Here is a 24,492-nt window from a genome sequence, read left to right as displayed (position 1 = left end):
GTGTATAGCACTTAGACAGTGCTGACAACTCGAGAGCACTCTGCAGATTGTGGAAGGTGCCTCAGTGTCCTGCCCTTGGGGGTAGTGAGGCCTGCCCTTGGGGGCAGAGTCCAGCTGGACACAAAGGACATCTCTGCTCAGCACCCCAGGAGGCCAGGAACACTGGCTCAGGGTCACCCCCTTGGCTGACATCCCCTGTCTATCTTTGGCCAAACCTTTCTTTCCTCTCTCTCTCCCCCTACCCTCTAACCCATTGTCACTCCATCGCCGGTGGAAGAGGAGGGCTAGGATGGATCATCAATGTCCTGTTGGGCAGGCCAGTGGGCTTGGACTTGCATGCAGGTTTGGTTGGGTACCGGTAAGCATAGGGAGGGTGTGATCAGATCAAGCCAAATGGCAGGGTCACTATGGGAGAAGAATCTCTCACAGTAAGTCCCTGATCAGCTCTGCACAGTGCCCCAGAGCTCTCAAGGATCCCAGGGCTCACAAAGGGCCTGGCACAGAGTGGGTGCTCTGTGAACACCTGCTGAACAGCTCTCAGGGTGCCTGCATGTGCTGGGGGCTGGTTTCCTGCCCCTGTCCTGTCCCAGTCTCTGGGCCGCCTCTGCTGCTGTCCTTAGTAGGCCAATGGGCATGGACAACCCTGGCCTCAGAGGGCCCACCAGAAATGATGACATGAAGCAGCCACAGGTGAACAGCAGGATGCCTGCTCCCGGCCTCTGAGGGGCCACCTCAGGGAGAAGATGCCACCTCAGGGAGAAGATGCCAATGGCAAAGGGACACTGAGCTTCAGAAGACACCAAACAGTGTCCCAGGCAGGGTTGGAGGGGAGAAGTGGGGGTGTTCTGCTCCAGGCCATGAAGGGCTCTGCTGACAGCCCCCTGAAGCCCAGTGTCCCCAGGTCTTCCTCCTGGTGAGCTGAAGCCTGCAGCCGGGCTCACTTCCTTGGCTCAGGAACCACAAAAATCACTCCTGCCCTGGCCCCAGGACAGCCCGCAGGGACATGATGGGACAGGCCATACTAGGCCTCACTTTGATTTGCTTCTCTTTTTTGTGTGTGTGACAAGAGTCTTGCTCTGTCACCCAGGCTGGAGTACGGTGGCATGATCTCGCTCACTGCAACTCTGCCTCCTGGGTTCAAGCGATTCTCGTGCCTCAGCCACCCCAGTAGCAGGGAATACAGGTGCATGCCATCACGCTTGGCTATTTTTTCTTTTTTTTTTTTTTTTTTAGTAGAGATGATATTTCACCATGTGGGCCAGGCTGGTCTCAAACTCCTGACCTTGGGTGATCTGCCTCCCAAAGTGCTGGGATTACAGGCGTGAGCCACCATGCCCAGGCTGGTTCGCTCATCTTTAAAAAAATCATTGAACCTCTTTGGACCTCACTGTGCCCATTTATAAAATAGGAGCAATTTTAGGCTTCCCTCTCACAGACATGAGAAGAGGCCATGAGACCAAGGCTGTTCCAATGAGAGCAGTCATTCTTAATCAGGGTGATTCTGCCCCCAAAGGAGACACTTTGGCAATGAATAAACACTTTTTTTTTTTTTGAGATGGAGTCTCACTCTGTTGCCCAGGCTGGAGTGCAGTAGCGCAATCTCAGCTCACTGCAACCTCCATCTCCCAGGTTCAAACGATTCTCCCACCCCAGCCTCCCGAGTAGCTGGGATTACAGGTGCCCACCATCATGCCCAGCTAATTTTTGTATTTTTAATAGAGACAGCGTTTCACCATGTTAGCCAGGCTGGTCTCGAACTCCTGACCTCAAGTGATCCTCCCACCTCGGCCTCCCAAAATGCTGGGATTACAGGCGTGAGCCACCGCACTTGGCCTAAAGACAGTTTTAGTTGGCCTAACTGGAGCGTGAGGTACTCTGGGCATCGAATGAGTAGAGACCAGGGATGTGTCTATCCAGCCTATAACACACAGGACAGGCCACAACAACAAAGAACTATCCAATCCAAAATGTCAAGCATGCAGAAATTGCAAAACCCTGAACTTGAACAAGAACTTGGAAGGTGCCTTCAGCCACAGCCCAGCTTCTAGCAGGACCCCCATGTACATGAGGACAGCCCCCATTTCACAAGTCCTAAGAAAGATTCTCCCTCTGTCTCCCACTCTTTGCCATCACAAGGAAGCAGAACAAAGAGTTTTGCAGACTCTGCCAGGTTTGAACCACGCTCCTCTATCTACTCACTCTGTGACCTGGAGTAAGTCACTGAGCCACTCTGTGCCTCATTCTCCTTGTCTGTAAAGCAGGGATAGTCATCATAGCCACCCCCACTGTCTGCTACATGACACACCTTATAGTAAGTGGCAGTGTCTGTCGTCATCACCCTCACCCTTCTTACCATCATCAGGACGCCTTCCCTGATTCTCACCTCAGTCCTTCCCACAGTCTCTTCTTGCAGTCCTCACTTGAGTGGGAAAGTAGCTGCTCAGTAAATGCTTGCTGCCTGAAGCAGGAAGCCATTCACCCCCGTTCTTGGCACCAGGCCCCTCTGGAGAGCTGAGAGCTATTTCTGGGAGGCTTGGCCAGCCCCATCTTCCCCCAGCCCTCCTCTCGCCCTCCAGGGACTCACCCACAGGGTCCACGAGGTCGATGTGGTCCACAAAGTCCCGCTTTCCCAGGTAGACGGTGAGCTGAGGAGGAGAGGCATAGGGGGTGTTAGCAGCTGCAGGCCCAGAGGACACAGGACCCAGTCCTGGAGGAAACCCTGCGGGCAGCCTCTGAAACTCCAGACCCATCCCTAACCCTTATCAAAATCCAAACTGGACTTGGGCCTTCACCCCGGCCCTAATACCAGGATTCGCAAACCCCTGTAAAATCTGAAAAGCACCACTTCCTCCCAAAACCCTGTGAAGGGGTCATTATTGTTCCTGTTTTACAGATGAGGACACTGAGGCCTGGAGAGATCTTCATGCCAAGCACCACTGCCGGTGGAGCAGCAGTGGCAGAGAAGCCGGGTGAGTGGGAGCGTGGGCATCTCAGAGGGTGAGAGCCCCCAGGCAGGCGGGAGCGCTGAGCCCTCAGAGGCTCTGAACGCGGGCCGCGCTGTGTTCTTCAGTTGCTCCTCCTCCCATGCAGCCAGGCGGGGATCCACTGATATAAGGACTCGTTTTCTTTTTCTTAAATAATTTTTTTTTTTGAGACAGAATTTTGCTCTTGTTGCCCAGCCTGGAGTGCAATGGCGCGATCTCAGATCCCTGCAACCTCCGCCTCCCAGGTTCAGGCGATTCTCCTGCCTCAGCTTCCTGAGTAGCTGGGATTACAGGCATGCATCACCACACGCAGCTAATTTTTCCATTTTTAGTAGAGATGGGGTTTCACCCTGTTGGTCAGGCTGGTCTCAAACTCCTGACCTCAGGTGATCAGCCTGCCTCAGCCTCCCAATGTGCTGGGATTACAGGCGTGAGCCACCGTGCCCGGCCTAATTAATTTTTTAAATTGACTTAAAAGTATATGTTATTTATCATGCACAACACAATGTTTTAAAATAGATATACATTGTGGAAAGGTGACATCCAGCTAATGAACAAATGCACCGCCTCACACAGTTAGCAGTTCTGTGTGTGAGGACTTGCCTTCTGAGGCACTGAGGGTTTGGGGGCTCACACCCCACTTAGTAGCCAGCCGGGAGGGAAAAACCCCGAGACAGAATTCCAGCGGCTAAACCAGATCCAGAGCGTCACCCTGATGTGTGCTGTTCCTCAACAACCGTTCAATCCTCGTGACTCGACCGCCATCATTATTTCTCAGGTCCAACCCTCTCCATCCCCACAGACACTCCTGCCTAGACCACCACACCAGCCCCTTGCTGCTCACTCGCTGAGAGCCTGCTCTCCTCCTTAGCTAGACTAGTCACCCTAAAATGCAAATCTTTTTTTTTTTTTTTTTGAGATGGAGTCTCCCTCTGTTGCCCAGGCTGGAGTGCAGTGGTGCAATTTCAGCTCACTGCAACCTCTACCTCCCGGGTTCAAGTGATCCTCACACCTCAGCCTCCCAAATAGCTGGAACTACAGGCATGCATCACCACGCCTGGATAATTTTTGTATTTTTAGTAGAGACAGGGTTTCAAACTCCTGACCTCAAGTGATCCACCCACCTCGGCCTCCCAAAGTGCTGGGATTATAGGCGTGAGCCACTGTGCCCAGCCCTAAAATTCAAATCTAACCATGCTACTGCTGCCTGAAACCCATTAATGGTTCCTCAGTGTCCAAAAATAAGGATGACAAATGGGTTTCATTCCAAGTGCCAACTCTGATCTACCGGTGGGGAGAGGGGGCAGGGAGCTATCTCGGACTCTGGGCTGAGAAGGAATCTAAGATGAAATCCTGGTGCAGCAGGGAAGGGTGATGGTGACTGATGTTATCTACTGTGGGCACAGAAGAGAGCTGTGGAAGCACACGTGGTGCTATTTGCCAACCCAGGCCAGATCGTAAGCCAAGCCACAGTGTTCCCGTGACCAGCCCTGCAGCCTCTCAGCCTCAGCCTCCCTCTTGGCACTCTGAACTCAGCTGCTTAAGATTCCCACAGTTCCTATGCTTTTATGTCCTGCCTACAATGCCGTTTTCACCTTGACTTGCTGGAAATGCATCCCTCCTAGAAGCTGCCGCTGCCCACCAGGCTGGGTCCTGCAGCTCTGATGGCCCCGTATCTCCCGCCTGCCACTTCATGCTGAAATGATGGATTTCTGTGTCTGCCTCTGCCATCTGGCTGTGAGAGGCACAGACTGTGCCTTATTCATCTCAGTACACCCTGCCCCTGTCCCCGCCGGCTCAGCCAGACTGGTGTAGAATGGTGTCAATAATGTCTACCCGCTGAACTGAGGGGGAAGCAGGATGGCGTCTGGGCCTGCAAGGAGAAAGCAAGGAAGCCAGGCCCTGGGAGCTGCCCTGGCTAAGGAGGTGACGCTAGGGTCCTCTCACAGCAGAGGACTCACTCCCCCACGGCCCTCGGCGCTTACTGATTGGCTTGTCCTCCACTGTCACACACTTACTGAAGTCTCTCTATGACAGGCCATCTCTCCCTACACCAGAGCTCGGGGAAGCTGTGCTTCCCTACTCTGAAGGTTTCCTGAGTGTGTCCCTCCCCCTTCAACTGACAGCTCCGAGAGACAGAGCTGTGTCACCCCTAAGACGGGGAGCAGCACCTGCCCCCTCCCACAGAGGTGTGCACTTCAGGGGACATGCTGTTTCCTCTGCTTCCCAAGAGAAAATGACCAGAGTGTGAGGTCAGGGAGGCGCTGGACGCAGCTGTTACAGACTCACCTTTCCATTCGGACTGGCCTTCTTGAACACTCTGTGGAGAGAAAGAGAGGTCAGGCCAGGGTTCGCGTATCCTGCCCAGGGGCAAGCTCCTGTGGGCCACCTTGAGGCAGGACTGCGGACCAGGGCTGGAGTGACTGACAGGCACCATGCAAGCTTGAGATCCCAACAGTGCCCATGTAATCCGCTCTTACCATCTCCACTGGTAAGCCTCCATGATAGCCATTAGAGCTCTCCTGGGCTACACAACAGCCCCCTTGCAGTCAGGTCTTTGCAGGGAAGGCTGCGGGAGTCTCCAAGTGCAAGTTTTCTGAGCTCAAGTGAGGAAAAGCCTGGCATGCTGTAAGGCCTGTGTGATCTACCCTCACCTCCCGGTGTCACCTCCTACTACTCTCCCTCACCCATCTCCAGCCACATCTACCCCCGGCTGGTCCTCAAGCACACCAGGGCGACTCCCACCTCGGGGACAGTTCTCTTCTGGGAGGCTTTCCCCAAGACATCTGCATGCTCAACCCCACTGTGCCCCCCGGGCCTGAAGTCCCTCTCTTGCTCTACTTCTTCTTTTTCCATAGCACTCATCACTTTCTTTTTTGAGACAAGGCTTCACTCTGTCACCCAAGCTGGAGTGCAGTGGCGTGATCTCAGCTCACTGCTTCAGTCTCTGCCTCCTGGGCTCAAACGATCCTCCTGCTCAGCCTCTCAAGTCTCTGGGACCACAGGCACACGCCACCACCCTGGGCTAATTTTTATTTTTTGTTTTCTTGTTTTGTTTTGTTTTTTGGTAGAAATGGGGTTTCACCAAATTGCTCAGCTGGTCTCAAACTCCTGGACTCAAGCGATCTGCCCACCTCGACTTCCCAAAGTGCTGAGATTACAGGCGTGAGCCATCACACCCAGCCAACACTTATCACTTTTGAACGTACACATATTTTACTTGTTTATTATGTGTCTACTCTGCTAACATGTCACTCCACGAGGGCAGGAATCTTCATCTCTCTTATCCACAGATACATCTATCCCAAGCACCCAGAACAGCACCACAATCATTGTTTAATAAATGATGGGGCCAGGAACGGTGGCTCATGCCTGTAATCCCAGCATTTTGGGAGGCCGAGGAGGTCAGGAGTTCAAGACCAGCCTGACTAATGTGGTGAAACCCCGTCTCTACTAAAAATGCAAAAATTAGCTGGGCATGGTGGTGGGCGCCTGTAATCCCAGCTACCTGGGAGGCTGAGATAGAATTGCCTGAACCCAGAAGACGGAGATTGCAGTGAGCCAAGATTGCACCACTGCACTCCAGCCTGGACGACAGAGCAAGACTCAGTCTCAAAAACAAACAAACAAAAAATGATGAATGGCAGGTAGCAAATACTCAATGAACATTAGCTGAACAGGTGAATGAATGAATGAGTGAAGGAATCAACTGCCTTACTTAACAGAAACTGAAGCCCAGGAAAGGCAGAGAATAAGCCATGGTCACCCAGCTGGATAAGGAATCAGGTCGAGATGTAGTCCATGACTCCCAAAAAGTGGAACTCACTTGCCTTCCGTATCTCCTCCTGCCCTCTCCCCCAAGCTGGGTCTTGGAGCCTGAGACCCCCTTCCCTAGCTGCCAACAGCTAGCTCCAGGATCTCTCAAAGTAATTGTTGGGAGGGAGAGAAGAAAATTGAAAGATAGAGACAGAGACCCCGAGATAAGAGAGGGGGTTGGGGAAGAGAGGGGAGGATAGGGACACAGGCCCTGGACGGGTGAAAATAAAAGATGTAATAAGAGAGGCTAAAACAGCCATGGACAGAGGGGTAGGGCAGGCACACAGGAGGCTGAGAGGGCTTCCTGCCATCCAGTCCTCCCCCAGGAGCACAGGGTCCAGCAGGCACCAGGGTGGGCAGGACAGTGAGGCCCGCCATGGCACATGGACAGCCACTCCTGCCTCCTTCCAGAAGAGAAGGCAAGTGGGTGGTGGCTCTGCGCTGCCTTGATAGCCCTGGCCCTGCCCACCCCCACCTCTCACTTCTGGGCTGGCAGGAACCACTGATGAGTGTGAGCATGGCTTGCTAAGAAGCCTGGCACATCCTGCCCCACCTCCCCTGGGAGCCCTGGGCTTTTCTCCTGCTCATAAATATTTATATATTTATTTATTTTTATTTTTTTGAGATGGAGTCTCGCTCTGTTGCCCAGGCTGGGGTGCAGCAGCATGATCTCAGCTCACTGCAACCTCCATCCCCCAGGTTCAAGCGATTCTCGTGCCTCAGCCTCCCCTGTAGCTAGGATTACAGGCGTGCACCACCAGGCCAGGCTAATTTTTGTATTTTTAGTAGAGACGGGGTTTCTCCATGTTGGCCAGGCTGGTCTCAAACTCCTGACCTCAAGTGATCCGCCCACCTCCAGCCTCCCAAAGTGCTGGGATTACAGGAGTGAGCCACCGCGTCCAGCTTCCTTCTCATAAATATTTATTAGTGTTCAGAGTGTGAAGATGCCACAGTCAGCTGGGGTGTGATAATTGCTAAAGTGAGGAAAAATACAGATCACACGGTTTGAAGCAGCAGCTCCCAAGCTGGGGCTGGACGTGCAGAGAAGACCAGAGAAGTGGCACCGGCCACAAGGGACTCCACCTGCTTCCAGAAGCCTCGGGAGCCCATGGTCTGAGGGAAAGCAGAGGCCACAAGTGCCTGAGGCCACAAACAACTGAGTCAGGGAAAACCATTCCAGGGACTGCTGGAAGGAGCGAGACACCCTGGTCAGGCTGGAAGGGGCAATTTAAAAAGGGAGGGAGGGAAGACAGAACTTTGTTGAGTGGCTAATTATTTCTCATAATAGCTCTGTGAAATGGGGATTATCATTCTCATTTTACAGGTAATTAGCTCAAGGCTCAGAGAGATGCAGTAATTTCCCCAAGAACACACAGCAAGCCAGGGGCTCGGTCAGGATTCAGACCCACTTCTATCTGTCTGCCTCCAGAAGCTGGGTGCCTCATATCCAACCCGGCTGTTTTCCTAAACCGGGTCTTTTCATTAACATCGGGAATAACAATAAAGAGGAGAAATGAGGAGAGGAGAGGGTCAAGGGGCAGAGTGAGGGTGGCCAGGGTAGGAAGTATGGCCAGCAGTGGGGAATGACCTGCTGCTAACCTCATCAGCACCAGGACCACCTCCTTCAGGAAGCAGGACTCTGATGGCTTCCTCAAACAACAGCAGCAGCCACCACATTCCCCGAGAGCATGCCGTGCTCTAGACATGACTTTAGGTATTTTTCCTAGAACACTGCTGATCCTTACAATCCCATTTCAGAGATGAAGAGATTGAGGCTCACCGAGGTGAAGCATGGTCTGCCTGTCTCCCGAGCCCATGTCCTTTCCACTCCGTGACACTGCCAAGCCCTCTGTGATAAAACTCCTCTGACTTCCTGACCCTAACACTATCAGAAAAGAGGCCCCTGTGAGGATGTTTCGTTTCCTGGGACCTCCACCTATGCAGCGTCACACAGATGGCTCTGCCTGTCAACTTTGAAGAGCAAGCACACACGTCCAAGACTGGTCAAACCAAATTTCCAGGATGCCAGAGGCAGGATCTGCCTCACCCCCAGCCCCATCTATGCCCCACGGCCTGATTCACAGAGCTGGGTGCCTATAAGAGAAATACCGGCAGTGTTCCAGCTGATTAAGGCTCAGTGGAGACAAGGAACAGAACCAGCCCCCACCACACCCAATGCCACTGGCCCAGGGTAGCTCAAGAAAAGGGGGAGGGCATGTTATAAGAAGGCAAAAATCTCACGGGATGCAGGCAGGATGCATGGGGGCTGGCGCAGGACCTGGGAAGCCATCTGAATCTCAGGCAGTCTCACTCTCTCTGCACCTCTCCTCCTGGGGCTTCATGTTCCCCCGGTTGCACTGCTTTCTGGGCGGCTGCCCCATTGCCTCTGTGGACCAGCTCTCTCTACTTACTCAAGGCTTTTCTCCTCCTCCATCCTTTTGGCTTGGATGTGACTCCCACTCTGACACTGTTTCCACTCTGCTTCTCACTCAGCTTCCCACTGCTAACTGGTTGAATGGCCCACTTCCAAATTCCCAGTAGAGGAATTTGATTGGTCAGCATTGGTCATGTGTTCCACACCTGGGCCAATCAGCTATGCCTAGGTGTGTCACACATCTAGGTGTGTCATATGGTCCAGGAGGCCTGGGCAGAAGAGGGTCTGTAATGTTTTCCAAACAGGGGGTCACAACATACTAGTTGATAATAAAACCAACTTATGGCTGGGCATGGTGGCTCACGCCTGTAATCCCAGCACTTTGGGAGGCCGAGGTGAGAGGATCACTTGAGGTCAGGAGTTCAAGACCAGCCTGGTCAACATGGTGAAACCCGATCTCTACTAAAAATACAAAAATTAGCCGGGCATGGTGGCATGCACCTGTAATCTCAGCTACTCGGGAGGCTGAGGCAGGAGAATTACTTCAACCAGGGAGGCAGAGTTTGCAGTGAGCTGAGATCGTGCCACTGCACTCCAGCCTGGGCAACAGAGCAAGACTCCATCTCAAAAATAAATAAATAAATAAATAACCAACTTAAAAGATTTTTTTTTAACGAAATGGAATGGAATAGACTAGAAAATATAAGCATGCACTGCAGATAGCAAGGTATAATAGACATTACTATATTCACCAAAATTCAGTTTCCTTCTAAGCCTGGGGGTATGGGAGTATCAGATTTCTCTGGTCCTATGAAGTTAGGCATGTCCATGTGGCTTGCTCTGGCCAATGAAATATGAGTAGAAGTGCCAGATGTCAGTGCCAGGCAGATTTAAGTGCTGGTGCTTAATTCCCCATGCCCTCTGTATTCATTTTCTATGGCTGCTGTAACAAATTACCACACAGTTAGTGGCCTAAACCAACACAAACAGGCCAGGTGTGGTGGCTCACACCTGTAATCCCAGCACTTTGGGAGGCTGACATGGGAGGATCACTTGAGTTCAGGAGTTCAAGACCAATGTGGGCAACATGGTGAAACCCCGTCTCTACAAAAATACAAAAATTAGCCAGGCATAGTGGCATGTGCCTGTAGTACCAGCTACTCACACGCTGAGATGGGAGGATCACTTGAACCTAGGAGGTGGAGGTTGCAGTGAGTCAAGATTGTGCCACTGCACTTGAGCCTGGGCGACAGAATGAAACCCTGTCACAAAAAAAAAAAAAAAAAAAAAAAAAACCCCACACATGCAACATATTATCTTATAGTTTGGTAGTTCAGAAATACTAAATGGGCTTCAATGGACTAAAATCAAGGTACCCACAGGGCTGCATTCATTTCTGGAGGCTCAAGGGATGAATCTGTTTCCCAGCTTCTAGGGGCTGCCCACATTCCTTGGCTCATGGCCCCTGCTTCTATCTTCAAAGGCAGCAAGAGCAGGTTGAGTTCTTATCACATTGCCTCACTCTGATCTCCTCTTCTGCCTCTCTCTTCCGTTTATAAAGACCCCTGGGATTACGTTGAACCCGTCTGGATAATCCAGAACAATCTCCCTATTTTAAGATCAGTTAATTAGCAACCTTAATTCCATCTGCAATCATCATTACCCTCTGCCATGTGACATATCATATTCACAGGTTCCAAGGATTATGATGTAGACATCTTTGGGAAGAGCATTCTTTTGCCTGCCATGCTGTCTTTCCTTTGCCACTGAAACCAGCAATGATCTGGATGAGAAAGCCTCCATCAACCTAAATCCCAGGGCTGCCCCGCTACATGACAGATGTGTAGCATAAGGGAGAATGAAAGCTCTTGAGCCACCAAGATTTGGGGGTTCTTACCGGCCACAGGCTGGCTTCTCCTGGCTAATACAAAAAGTGAGTATTGGCTGGGCACAGTGGCTCACGCCTGTAATCCCAACACTTTGGGAGGCCAAGGCGGGCGGATCACTTGAGGCCAGGAGTTTGAGACCAGCCCCGTGAACATAGTGAAACCTTGTCTCTACTAAAAATACAAAAAATTAGCCAGGTATGGTGGCACACACCTGTAATCCCAGCTACTCAGGAGGCTGAGGCATGAGAATCACTTGACGGGAGGCAGAGGTTACAGTAAGCTGAGATTGCACCGCTGCACTCCAGCCTGGGCGACAGAGTAAGACTTTGTCTCAAAAAAAAAAAAAGAGTATTATTTAGCAAAACGTTTGTTTCAGGTGAATGTGTGTGTACTGAATTACAATGTAAAATGAATTTCATGCTGCAAATTTAAAAATGTTTCAGATCCCCTGTTCTAGAAAAACATGCCTAAACCAAACATGCCCTATCAGTGTCTATGCAGACTGCTGGATGCTGTCTTCTGATTCCATTCCATCAAGGTGGTGCCACCAGGAAGACAGGTAGGTCAACTCTCCATGAACCAGAATGTCAGTTTCTCCAGTGAGCCTCATTCCCCACCTGCAGCATAGGGTACCTGTGGACCAACTTTGACACTAATATTTCACTGCTCTTCTGTGAGCCATCAGTCCTCCCAGTGTCCTTTTGTGCCTGTCAGGGAGAGGGCTACACAACAAGGAACCCAAATGAAGCACCTTCCAGGACTGATTACACCAAAACAAGAGTTTATAATTCTATATGATACAGCTAAACAAGGAATTTTTTTTTCCTTTTTTTTTTTTGAGATGGAGTCTCACTCTGTCACCCAGGCTGGAGTACGGTGCCACCATCGAGGCTCACTGCAACCTCCATCTCCCAGGCTCAAGCAATTCTCCTGCCTCAGCCTCCCAAGTAGCTGGGATTACTGGTGTGTGCCACCATGCCCGGCTAATTTTTTGTATTTTAGTAGAGACGGGGTTTCACCATGTTGTCCAGGGTGGTCTCGAAATTCTAAGCTTAGACAATCTGCCTGCCTCGGCCTCCCAGAGTGCTGGGATTACAGGCGTGAGCCACTGTGCCCAGCCAACAATGGAATATTATACAGCACTGAAATTCGGTTTCCATCTTTGATAACACAAGGAAATGCCTATCATAGAATATTAAGCAGAGTAAGTCAGGAATCAGAATAGTACGTTTGGCATGAGCTCAACTTTACACTCAATAAATACCCAAAAGAAACAAATGAGAAGACTTAATGTTAAGATGCCTATGCTCCCCTGACTGATTCAATGTAATCTTTATCAAATCCCAGCTAGCTTTTTTGCAGAAATTGAGAAGCTGATCCTAAAATTCATAAGGAAATGCCAGGGATCCAGAATAGCCAAACTATCTTGAAAAAAAAAAAATAGAACCAAGTTAGAAGACTCACACTTCCCACTTTCAAAGCTTACTACAAAGCTACAGCAATCAAGACTATATTGTGCTGGCATAAAAACAGACATATAGATCAATGGGATATAATTGAGAATCTAGAAATGAACTCATATATTTATGGTCAATTAATTTTTTTTACAAAGGAGCCAAGGCAAGTCAATGGGGAAAGAACATTGTTTTCAACAAATGATGCTAGGACAACTGGATAGTCGCACACAAAAAAACGAAGTTAGATCCGACCTCACATCATGTACAAAAATTAACTCAAATGGGGCCGGGTGCTGTGTCTCACATCTGTAATCCCAGTACTTTGGGAGGCTGAGGCGGGCAGATCACCCAAGGTCAGGAGTTCGAGACCAGCCTGACCAACATGGTGAAACCCTGTCTCTACTAAAAATAGAAAAAATTAGCCGGGTGCAATGGCAGGCACCTGTAATTCCAGCTACTTGGGAGGCTGAGGCAGGAGAACCGCTTGAACCCGGGAGGTGGAGGTTGCAGTGAGCCGAGATCGTGCCACTGCACTCCAGCCTGGGTAAGAGAGCAAGACTTTGTCTCAAAAAAAAAAAAAAAAAATTAAATGGACCAAAGACCTAAATGTAAAAGCTGCAGCTGTAAAACTCTTAGCAGAAAACATAAGTGTAAGTCTTCATGACCTTGGGTTAGGCAATGGTTTCTTAGATATGACACGAAAAGCACAAGCAACTGAAGAAAAAATAGACAAAATTTTAAAACTTTTGTGCTTCAAAAGTCACTGTCAAGAAAGAGAATATCGGGGGGTGGAGGGCTGGGGGAGGGATAGCATTAGGAGAAATACCTAATGTAAATGATGAGTTGATGGGTGCAGCAAACCAACATGGCACATGTATACCTGTGTAACAAACCTGCACATTGTGCACATGTACCCTAGAACTTAAAGTATAATTAAAAAAAAAAAAGAAAGAGAGTAGACAACCCACAGAATGGAGCAAATATTTTCAAATCATTTATCTGATCGGGTCCCAATAGGCAGGATATATAAAGAACTATTACAACTCAACAACAAACAGGCGAATCACCCATTTTTAAATGGGCAATGGATTTGTTTGAATAGGCATTTGTCCAAACAAGATATTCAAGTGGCCAATAAACACGTGAAAAGATGTTCAGCATCATCAGTCATCAGTCAAAACTACAATGATACACTTCACACCCATTAAGATGGCTACACTCAAAAGGAAGGATAATAGGTGTGGACAGGATTGTGGAGAAACTGGAACCTTCACACATCGCTGGTGGGAATGGAAAGTGGGGCCATCACTTTGACAAACAGCTTGGCAGTTCCTTTAAAAGTTAAACCGAGAGTTAACATATGACCCAGTAAGTCCCCTCCTGGGTATACACCCAAAGTAACTGAAAATGTCCACACAAAAACTTGTGCATAAATGTTTGTAGCAGCATTGTTCAAAATAGCCAAAAAGAGTGAAAAAAAAATCTATCAACGAATACATGTATTTTTTAAAAATTCAGTCTATACATACAATGGAATATTATATAGCCATAAAATGGGATGAAGTACTGATTCATGCTACAACACAATGAACCTTGAAAACATTATATTAAGTAAATTAAGCCAGACACAGAAGGCTGCATATTATATGATTCCACTTGCATGAAATGTTCAGGTAGGAAAATTGATAGAGACAGAAGGTAAATTAGTGGTTGCCAAGGGTTGATGGAGTGGGAAATGGGGAGTGACTGCTAATTGGTACACAGTTTCTTTGGGAGATGATGAAAATGTTCTGGAATTGGATAGTGGTGATGGTTATACAAACTTGTGAATATATACAAAAACCACTGAATTTTACCCTAAAAATGTGAATATTATGGTATATTACATCTCAAAAAAAAAAACAACTAAAAAAAGACAGAGAGAATGAAAAAAGGGAAATGTGCCTAAATACTCACAGGAGTTGACGAAGACTCCGCCCACCCACACGCTTCTTTATATCTATAATTTTTCTGTTATACAATGAGCATAAAGTACTTTATAAAGATGCTTGGGTTTCCCTAACAAGATATGTCTCAAGTCTTGGAGAAAGGAGAATCTAGAAAAAAAAAAAAAAAGTAAGTGAAGTAGGGAAAATCTGGACCCTAAACTCTGAATGCTTTGATCTAAGAGTCTCTGGTTCTGTGATTTTACAATCCAGGCTCCACGTTTCTGTGATTCCTGAGATCCCTCCCCAGGCCTAATGTATCGTATACTCAGCTATCCTTTTTCCAGGAAGCCTTCCCTGACTACCCCCTAAGTCTGGGTTAGCAGCCCCTCAGCTCCACATCCAGTGTGTCCCCATTCATAGCACTTCCCACACTTTGTAATGGTCTGATAACACCGTCTGCTTCACTTTTATAGCAACAATGAAAGTAGAGATATTATTTGTGTTATATTCACTGTATTTCTGGGGCATAGCATGGTACCTAGGATATAGTAGGTGCTCAATAAATAAATATAGGATGAATATGGTTAAATGAATGCCCTAAGAGAATTATTCAAGTATGAAGATGGATGAAGTTTAAAAAGATGGTGGTAGGACAGGCACAGTGGCTCACACCTGTAATCCCAGCACTTTGGGAGGCCAAGGGGGGCAGATCACAAGGTCAGGAGTTTGAGACCAGCCTGGTCAACATGGTGAAACCCTGTCTCTACTAAAAATACAAAAATTAGCAGGGTGTGGTGGTGCGTGCCTGTAATCCCAGCTACTCAGGAGGCTGAGGCAGGAGAAACACTTGAACCCAGGAGGCGAGGTTGCAGTGAGCTGAGATTGTGCCGCTGCACTCCAGCCTGGGCAACACAGCGAGACTCTGTCTCAAAAAAAAAGGCCGGGCGTGGTGGCTCACGCTTGTAATCCCAGCACTTTGGGAGGCCGAGGCGGGCGGATCACGAGGTCAGAAGATCGAGACCATGGTGAAACCCCGTCTCTACTAAAAATACAAAAAAAATTAGCCAGGCGTGGTGGCGGGTGCCTGTAGTCCCAGCTACTCGGAGAGGCTGAGGCAGAAGAATGGCGTGAACCTGGGAGGCGGAGCTTGCAGTGAGCTGAGATTGCGCCACTGCACTCCAGCCTGGGCGACAGAGCGAGACTCCGTCTCAAGAAAAAAAAAAAGAGAAAGAAAAGAAAAGTAAAGAAAGCTTATCCAGGTTATCCAGGAGAGAAACCAGGTCCAGTTACTGCTCTAAGTGAGTTACAAATATTAACTTACTTATTTCTCCAACAACTCTACAGCAAGTATTACTATCATCCCATTTCACAGATGAGAAAACTGAGGCACAGAGAGGTTAAGTAATTTGCCTAGGGTCACACAGCGAGTAAGCAACAGAGCTAGATATCAGAGCCCAGGTACTCCAGCTCCAGAGACCACACTTTTAATCACTCACAATACTGCCTGAGAGGTGGGATTATGTGGTTCTGTCTGGGGAGTCAAGAAAGCCTTCAGGGCTGGCTACTGTGGCTCACACCTTTAATCCCAGCACTTTGGGAGGCCGAGGTGGGCGGCTCACGAGGTCAAGAGATTGAGACCATCCTGGCCAACGTAGTGAAACCCCATCTCTACTAAAAATACAAAAATTAGCTGGGCATGGTGGTGGGCGCCTGTAGTCCCAGCTATTCTGGAGGCTGAGGCAGGAGAATTGCTTGAACCCAGGAGGAGGAGGTGGCAGTGAGCCGAGATTGCGCCACTGCACTCCAGCCTGGCAACAGAGAGAGACTCCATCTCAAAAAAAAAAGAAAAAAAGCCTTCAAGGGAAGAGGTAGCAATGAGGAAGATCTTGAAGGACACACGAGGTGCAGAAGGGGTGACCGCACTGCAGGCGGAGGCCTGGAGAGGGCAACTGAGTCCACCGGGTGCTCAGGAGACAGCGAGCCTCTGGTGTGGCCGGAGTATGCCCCAAGTGCCTGGGAGGAGCCCCAGGGGACGAGGCTGGGCTGGAGAATGGTCCTTTCACTCCACAGAGAATCACAGAGCACCTCTATGTGGGGGCCCTCGGCTAGGAGGGTAGGGCTGTGAAGGGCCTTGAGTGCCAGGCTAAGGAACTTGGACTTCATCCAGAAGGCAATGGGGAGCCATGGGCATTTGAGGGGAGGGGGAATGACTGGCCAGGGCCATATTCTGGACCCAGAGATGCCCTCAATCCCATAACGTTCCCCCATCCCTGTCCAATAGCGGCCATGGCTCAGCTGGGTAGGGTGGGGAGACGCAAGGGGGCATTCACTCAGACACAGCCGCCCTACATTCTGACCCACTTTCCTGGGTGTGAGAGCAGCCATCAGGGAGCAGGGAGGTGTGGGGAGCAGGTGGCAGCGGCTGCAGAGAGGTTCCTAGGCCCTTATCACATTCTCCCTGGTAGCAGAGTTATTTGTGTACCGGCTTGTCTGCTCTGCCAGAATTTCCCAGCCCTCCCTGTGTCAGAGTGTGGCCAGCCTGTTTACCCGCCATCAGTGCACCTGCTTCTCAGGACAGCCCAGGAGGGGGAAGGAGGCAGGAAGGCAAGAGATGTCACCCCATTTCAGAGATTTCTGGAGCCTGAGGGAGCACAGTCCCACCTGCTTCATTTCCCAGAGGGAGAAATCAAAGCCCGAGTGAGAGAAGAGTCTCACACCAGGGCCAGGAAGCTCGGGCTCAGGGAGACTCGCTAGTGTGCCCACAGTCAGACTGGGATGGCGACCGCCGGCTTCTGTGGTTCCCTTCTCCTGTCACATCCCTGCTCAAATCTGCCATGGCTCCCAGGGCACAGGACAGTGCCTGGCAGGCCAGAGGGGTCAGGGGTGGTGGCTGGGGGGCGAGGGGTTCTGGCCAAGTCAGTCTCCTGGGCTGCAGACTTCCCATAGATTTCTAGGCAGACAGCAATTCCCCAAGCCTCCTGCCGCATTCACGGGTTCACTTTTTTGGCCATTAAGCATATTTGTGAAAATTCTCAGGTGGTGCAGAATGAGGAAAGGGGGGGCCATGGACAGAGGGGAGAGTTTCTTAAAAGAGCTTGGCTTATTTTCTGTTAACCCATGAAGCTGGAGAACTGAAAATCTGAAAATCAAGGGCTAATCGAAATTTAGCCGGGCGGGCTGGCAGCTGGATACCAAAGAGCCCACAGACTGCGACTGAGCGCTGCCCAGCCTTCCTGGGGCTGAGATGCAGGAAGAGAAGGTTGCTGGCAGCCAAAAGGGCACAGAGGCTGAAGCAGACAGTCCCTGCCGGAGTCTCTGCTTGAGCCCAGTGTGACCTCAGGCCCGTTTCCTATCCTCTCGAAGGCTCAGCTTCCTTTGCCTGGAGAATGGGGATAATATCCACCCCATAGACTGGGGATATGTGTAAAAACTTCGTCCCCAGTAGTGACTCAACACAGGGAAGCTGACATTGTTGATGCTATGATACTATGAAATTATCATCATCATTATCCTGGCCAGTGTCCTGTCACCACCCCCTGCTCAGGGAGAGTTCTCCCCCAAATGTCCCTCAGGTGAGAAAGCCTTGCGGGTGGGAGAAGATGGTCATGTTACTCCTGCTGGGACAGGGAAATGTTTAAACTGTCTGTCTGCCTACAGTCTTGGGTAGAAAACACAATTTATGATGTTTTTTCCCCCAGATTATTATTATCATTATTATTATTATTATTTGGAGATGGAGTCTCGCTCTGTCACCCAGGCTGGAGTGGAGTGGCACAATCTCGGCTCACTGCAACCTCCGCTTCCTGGGCTCAAGCAATTCTCCTGCCTCAGCCTCCAGAGTAGCTGGGACTACAGGTGCACACCACCACGCCCAGCTAATTATTGTATTTTTAGTAGAGACGGGGTTTCACCATGCTGGCCAGGCTGGTCTCAAACTCCTCACCTCAAGTGATCCGCCGATCTCAGCCTCCCAAAGTGCTGGGATTACAGGTGTGAGCCACTGTGCCCCACTTTTTCCCAGCGTAGACATCCATATTCCAGAAATTTCCAGGTGCGTGCCCTGCTGTTCCCTCTTCCTGTACTATCCTTTGCGTCAGTTCTACCAGCTGCAGCCCCTTCCCATCCTTCACACAGTCCCAGTGTCACCTCACCCAAGAAGCCCTCCTTGACTGCCTTGGCTTAAAGTGCTCTTGCCCTGACTCCTCTGTCCTTGCTCCCTCCTTTGCTTCCTTCCATTCGTCTTTCTCATTTTCCTCCTTTCTTTTCTTCCCTTTATTTTTCAAATCTCTGGGCCTGGGGCTGTTTTTACCTGCAGAAGGTACAGGCCCCAGTGTAGGTGTTGTTTCCCCAGAGCACCTACAGGTCAGCAGAAGGCAGACACTCCGCGAACAAGCAAGCCCTCCCTCAAAAGCACAGTGGGAGGGTGGGAGAAGGTGCATGTGTGATGTGCCCAGCTCCATTCCAGGCACCACCAGAGACCCAGCACACATGTGCATCTTTCCCTCCCTCTCCTGCTGGCCCCTGAGCATCCAAACGGGGCCTGTACATGCTCCTGAGTGGATGCCACGGAACCAAAATGATGGCAAACCCCAGGGAACAGGAACTGCGACTTCAGTCCCTTATGTTCCTTGGTACATAGTAGGTGCTTAATAAAGATTCTGAATGAACAAACAAGAGCCAAGCCCTGAGCTTGAGGCTGGGAAAAAATAGGAACTGGGCCAAGAAGCGGCAACCTCGCCACCTGGATGAGCACCATGGATGCGCAGTCTTGGCGGGAACCCACTAGTTATAGGGCGCTCCTGACACAGACAGGCCATTATTTTCCCAGCGAAAAGATTTTATTTAAAGGCGGTTTTTGTTCGGTTTGTTTGTTTTGCCAATTTCAACATGCAAACTTTTAAGGATATAGAATAACCTATGTTAAAATAAGATATTAATTCAAAAATATCATTAATTTCTTCATATTCTCACATTTCATAAAATGTCACAACAGATCCACTATGGCAGCATATCTCTGACTCTGTGTCCACTGCTCTGTGGATCAGTCAGTAAGCCGAGAGGGTTCTCTGTGGTCAGGGACCCTGTACAGACCGAAATCTAAGGCCTAAGGTGGCAGCTTTTTCCAGGGAAATAATTTTTGGGGAAAAAACTGCCTTATATTTATCTGGATGCAGTGCCCATGCTGTGCTGAGCTGGCTTGTACAGGCTCATAAAAGCCAAGTGTCACATTTTTAAGAATTTTGTGAGCTAGTTATTAACACAGCCAGTACCACTGGTTCTCAGCCGGGGGTGAATTTGCACCCCAGGGGACACCTGGCAATGTCTGGAGACATTGTGGGCTGTCATGATTTGGGGAAGAGGTGCTACTAACATCTAGTAGGTAGAGGCCAGGGATGACGCCTGCATAATGCACGTCAGTGCCCCCGACCCCCCCGCAAAGGATCTCCGGCCCAAAATGTTATGGTGCTGATGCTGAGAAACCCTGATTGGAGCAGTGGCTCATGCCTGCAATCCCAGCACTCTGGGAGGCTGAAGTGGGAGGATCGCTTGAGCCCAGGAGTTTGAGACCAGGCTGGGCAACATAGTGAGACCTGTTTTTAAAAAGAGAGAGAAAAAAAAAAGTGTTTAAAAAAAAGAAAAATAGAAATCCTAATGTGAGTTTACAATTAAATAAACTCTATTAAAAACAAAGGGAATGCATTTTCTTTTCTTTTTTTTTTTTTTTTTTTTTTTTTTTTTTACGACAGAGTCTTGCTCTGTTGCCCAGGCTAGAATGTGGAATGCAGTGACGTGATCTTGGCTTACTGCAACCTCCACCTCCTGGGTTCATGCAATTCTCGTGCCTCAGCCTCCCAAGTAGCTGGGATTACAGGTGTGCACCACCACACCCACCCAGCTAATTTTTGTATTTTTTTTATTGGTAGAGACAGAGTTTCACCATGTTGGCCAGGCTGGTCTTGAACTCCTGACCTCAAGTGATCCTCCCGCTTTGGCCTCCCAGAGTGCTGGAATTACAGGCATAAGAAACCATGCCTGGCCCAGGAATGCATTTTCAAAACTGATTACTTACTAATTATTTTACTGTTGTCACTATCATACCTTCAAGGGTATTTATGCCTACTACACCTGTATGGTGGAAATGCTATACAATGGTGTCTACTGTTCATCTATTCCCAACTGCACATTCAGTGACTTCACGCTGGTAGAGTGAAATCTGAAGTCAGAGAATTTACATCACAGAAATTGGCAGATGCTAAAATCCCCCACCCTCCTTTTTTTCTGGAGGGCCAGTTGTTACCAGCACACTGTTGGGTGTAACCCTAAGTAGAGAAGAGAAATTCACAAGCTTGATGAATCCTTCCCAGTTTCCAGCCCAGGCAGATGACTCAGCACCAGCCTGCTGTATGGATCAAGGATCTGAATGTGGTCGTGTGCACACACTCTACACACCATGCACAGAAAGACACACACACATACTAAACACATACACACATGCATCACACTCCCCACACACGTCTTGTCTACAGACCCCCACATATACAACATACACACAGCATATAACCGACTACACATGTACCCCACAGTAGCCTTTCGGTCAGCAGGTGAATAATTTGAATAATGAGAAACACAAGCAAAAGAATGACAACCTGACTGACCAAATTCCTTGATGTCTGAGCACCTTCACCATTACTCCCTCATCATCCTCTGTGATCCACCCTTCCCCACACACCCCGACATCACACTGCAAAGACAAAGGTCTCAACCCCCACAAGAAGCACCAAACCCACTGACCCCATTTCAGTCCTGCTGGAGGCCCTGGCCACATGGCTCCCCATCCCTGCTCTGTGCCCAGCTCTCAGGGGACTCCAGAGCTGACTCTGACCTTGGCCCCTTCCCAGAGCCCATGACAAGGAGTTCCCTGGGCAACTCCACCCACCTGACCACTTCAGCTGCCACCAGATGCTAGTAAGTCCAAACCTCGTCTCCAGCCAGACCCTCTCTGACCCCACACCCATCAGCCTTCAGACACTTCTACTCGATGTCCCCCAACTCCTTAGACAAGTCCCAAACAGCCTTCCCCCATCTCCGCCCCGCACTGTTCCTCCTCGTGTTCTCCATCCCCACCTATGCCAGAGGCTGGTGCGCAGGAAGCACTCAATGCACATCTCATGGAGAGAGGAAGAAATCATGTAAATCCCAGAAAGAGAGGAAAAGCAAACTTCCTGGTGAGGCAGATAGAAAGTCTTACCCCATTTTACAGATGAGAGCCCAGAGATTCAGTGGAGTGAAGAGGCCAGCCCAGGAGCAGTGCCAAAGCCGGGGACTGTGAGGTGGAGGGAGCCTGAGCTGGGGGCCACAGGCAGCAGCAGCCAGGCCAGGGCCAGCCCCGCAGGTTCAGCTCTCCCCAGCCCCAAGTGAGGGGTTAGTTACAAAGAAAAGGAAAAGGCGTTCCTGATACGCGTCCTGTTTCCTCTCCTCCTCCGGGCTTCTCAGGCCATGGAGGGCGGATGTCCCTGGGCTGGCAGCACTCTGCCTGTACACAGACAGGCAGGGGGTGAGGGTCTCCCCAAGGATGGTCATGGTCTCCCTAAACCACTTTCCATTCCAGCAGTCCAGCCTGCATGGAGACAGGGGCTCACCAGAGTGACCCCTCAAGTTTCCCGTCCAGCCTGGGGGAGCCCTTACCCCTTATCCCCAGTGGGTACTCGTCACAGCCAGGAACCTCCTGTCCATCAGAGGATCCCATACAGACACCTTCACCAGGAAGGCGTCTATGTCACCCTCACTTGCTGCAAGGTGGCCTTCCTGCAGTCTCCTGTAAGGAGTCTCCTGTCTTCCCTTCCTCCCTGCCCTACAGCAGCCAAGTTCATAACTGCCCAGCTCTGTCCGTAGCTGCTGCCTGTGGGACCTGAGCTCCCCATGAATCAGGTGGGGAAGGGGTCAAAGTGAAGGGGTCAAAGGTGAAGGTCATAAATGGGGTTTATTGAGTGAGAGGACAAGATGAGCCTCCATCAGACAGGGGTCCTTCCTGAGGACAGAGATCAGGGCTCCACTCTCAAATAGGGAATCTCTCTGAGGGAAGTGGCCACATCAGATTGGAGGCTCCTGCAGGATGGAGGCCATGCCTCATTCCTTAGACACACAGCTCCTAGAGGACAAGATGACTGTGTCTCCTCTGTTACACAGGGAGTCCCAGGAAATAGGAGCCACATTGCCCCATCAGACAGGAGTGTCCTGGAGGACAGGGCCATGCCTCCTCCCTCACACCAGGAGCTCCCAGAGGGCATGATCCCCATCTGCTCCCTCTCCCCAGAAGTTCCCAGGACAGACTTCAGCTCAGTCTAACACATGGGGAAGGTCTTCCCTCTGGAGCAGAACTGACAGGGAGTCTTGCTCACACCCTCCCCTGCCCAGGGTCCCACTCCAACTCCCCATTTATGGTCTCCATTGAACTGAAGCCACCATGCCATATTTATGACAGCTGTGTGTCTGGGCAGAGGCCAGCAACTTCTGGAGAGATGGCAGGGGGCAACAGCGGGATCCCTGACAAGAGGATCCCAGGACAGGCCATGGCCCCAGCTCTCGCTGGATGTGACCCAGATGGGTATCCACACCTGGCTCTGCCACTAACTGAGCAAGCCTCTTCCCCCGTGGCCATGGATAGCACCATCCCCATCACCAAACTTTATCAGCACCCACTCCTGGCTAAAGTGGAATAAAGCATCAGAGACAGGGGATAGCAGGCCCTTCCTTAGTCCCACTGTGAGGACAACACTGGCCCTCCCTGGGTGCCAGCCCTGAGCCTGGTCCAAGCAACTTCCACAGTCATCTTTCCTACTCTCGGCAGCTCCAGGGAACTGCTATTAGTTAGCATCGATCCACAAAGTACTTTGCCGACACTTTATGAGCTTAGTCTCACCAGAGGCCCCAGAGGCCAAGAGCAAGAGGCAGAAACCAAGGCCCAGGAGCTCAGGCCACTGAGTAGAGCCAGGGAGTCGCTGAGCCAGCATTTGAAACCGGGCCCTATGACCAAGGCCCAAGCAAGCCCAGAGACAGCACTAAGTAAATGTTTGCTGAATGCCTGTTCACTGAAAAGCAATCTGACTGGATTTTGGTAACAATCTGGGCATATTTTCTTATTAAGAAATTTGGCCCAGCACAGTAGCTCACGCCTGTAATCCCAGCACTCTGGGAGGCCAAGGCGGGTGGATCACTTGAGGTCAGGAATTCAAGACCAGCCTGGCCAACATGGTGAAACCCCGTCTCTACTAAAAATAAAAAAATTAGCTGGGTGTGATGGCACACACCTATAATGCCAGCTATTCAGGAGGCTGAGACAGGAAAATTGCTTGAACCTGGGAGACGGAGGTTGCAGTGAGCCAAGATCACACCACTGCACTCCAGCCTTGGCGACAGAGTGAGACTCCATATCAAAAAAAAAAAATAGCCCTACAATAACATTTTGGAGAAAGGGTCTCACTATATTGCCTTAGCTGGTCTTGATCTCCTGGGTGCAAGTGAGCCTCCCACCTCAGTGTCCTGAGTAGCTGCAACTACAGGTACATGCCATTGTGCCCAGTGATTATTTTAAGACATACCATTTATTAATTTGTCATGTGCTAGGTACTTTAAATATTTATGTTTAATCTCAAGGATAACTCAAGGAGAAAAAGCCAGTATCCTCATTTTACAGAATTGGAAACTGAAGGCTAGGCAGGGGAAGAGAAAAGTTACCCAGTTCAGGGGAGGCAATGCCCGCCTGGCAGCCCCAAAGCCCCTGCTCCTTTTCCTGCCCACACAGCTCCCTGTATTCTCAGAAGGTGGCCTGGGGAGGCCAGAGGCCCACAAATGGGCACAGCCAGCATCAAAGTGCTCAGGCAGCCTGCCTGGTGGGCCTGACCCCACATTGCAGGGACCCCTGGAGGAGAGGGCTCAAGCCCTGCTCCCTCAGGGAGCTTTGCCAGGCCTCTCTGAGGGCACCTATTTCACACCCCTGCCTTGATGGGAATCATTCATTTGAGAACTTGCCCTCCAGGATGGGAG

The 24,492-nt window shown here is 50.2% G+C and overlaps 1 protein-coding gene across 2 annotated transcripts in view; it reads right to left on the bottom strand.

Annotated features, from left to right (window-relative positions):
- The window catches only part of ARRB1 (arrestin beta 1), a 90,921-nt gene that overhangs the window by 25,132 nt on the left and 41,297 nt on the right, over positions 1-24,492 (bottom strand). For both annotated transcript variants that reach the window (XM_030828634.1, XM_003254706.3), the window contains exons 2-3: positions 5,274-5,304; positions 2,585-2,645 (exon numbers count right to left, since the gene is read on the bottom strand). In XM_030828634.1, coding sequence (XP_030684494.1) covers positions 2,585-2,645; positions 5,274-5,304 — 92 coding nt within the window. The remainder of the gene's footprint in view (positions 1-2,584; positions 2,646-5,273; positions 5,305-24,492) is intronic.

The sequence above is a fragment of the Nomascus leucogenys genome, chromosome 15, assembly GCF_006542625.1.
Source record: "Nomascus leucogenys isolate Asia chromosome 15, Asia_NLE_v1, whole genome shotgun sequence".
Taxonomy (NCBI): Eukaryota; Metazoa; Chordata; class Mammalia; order Primates; family Hylobatidae; genus Nomascus; species Nomascus leucogenys.
The sequence above is the reverse complement of the archived record's forward strand: the minus strand, read 5'-3'. Positions and strand labels throughout refer to the sequence as shown.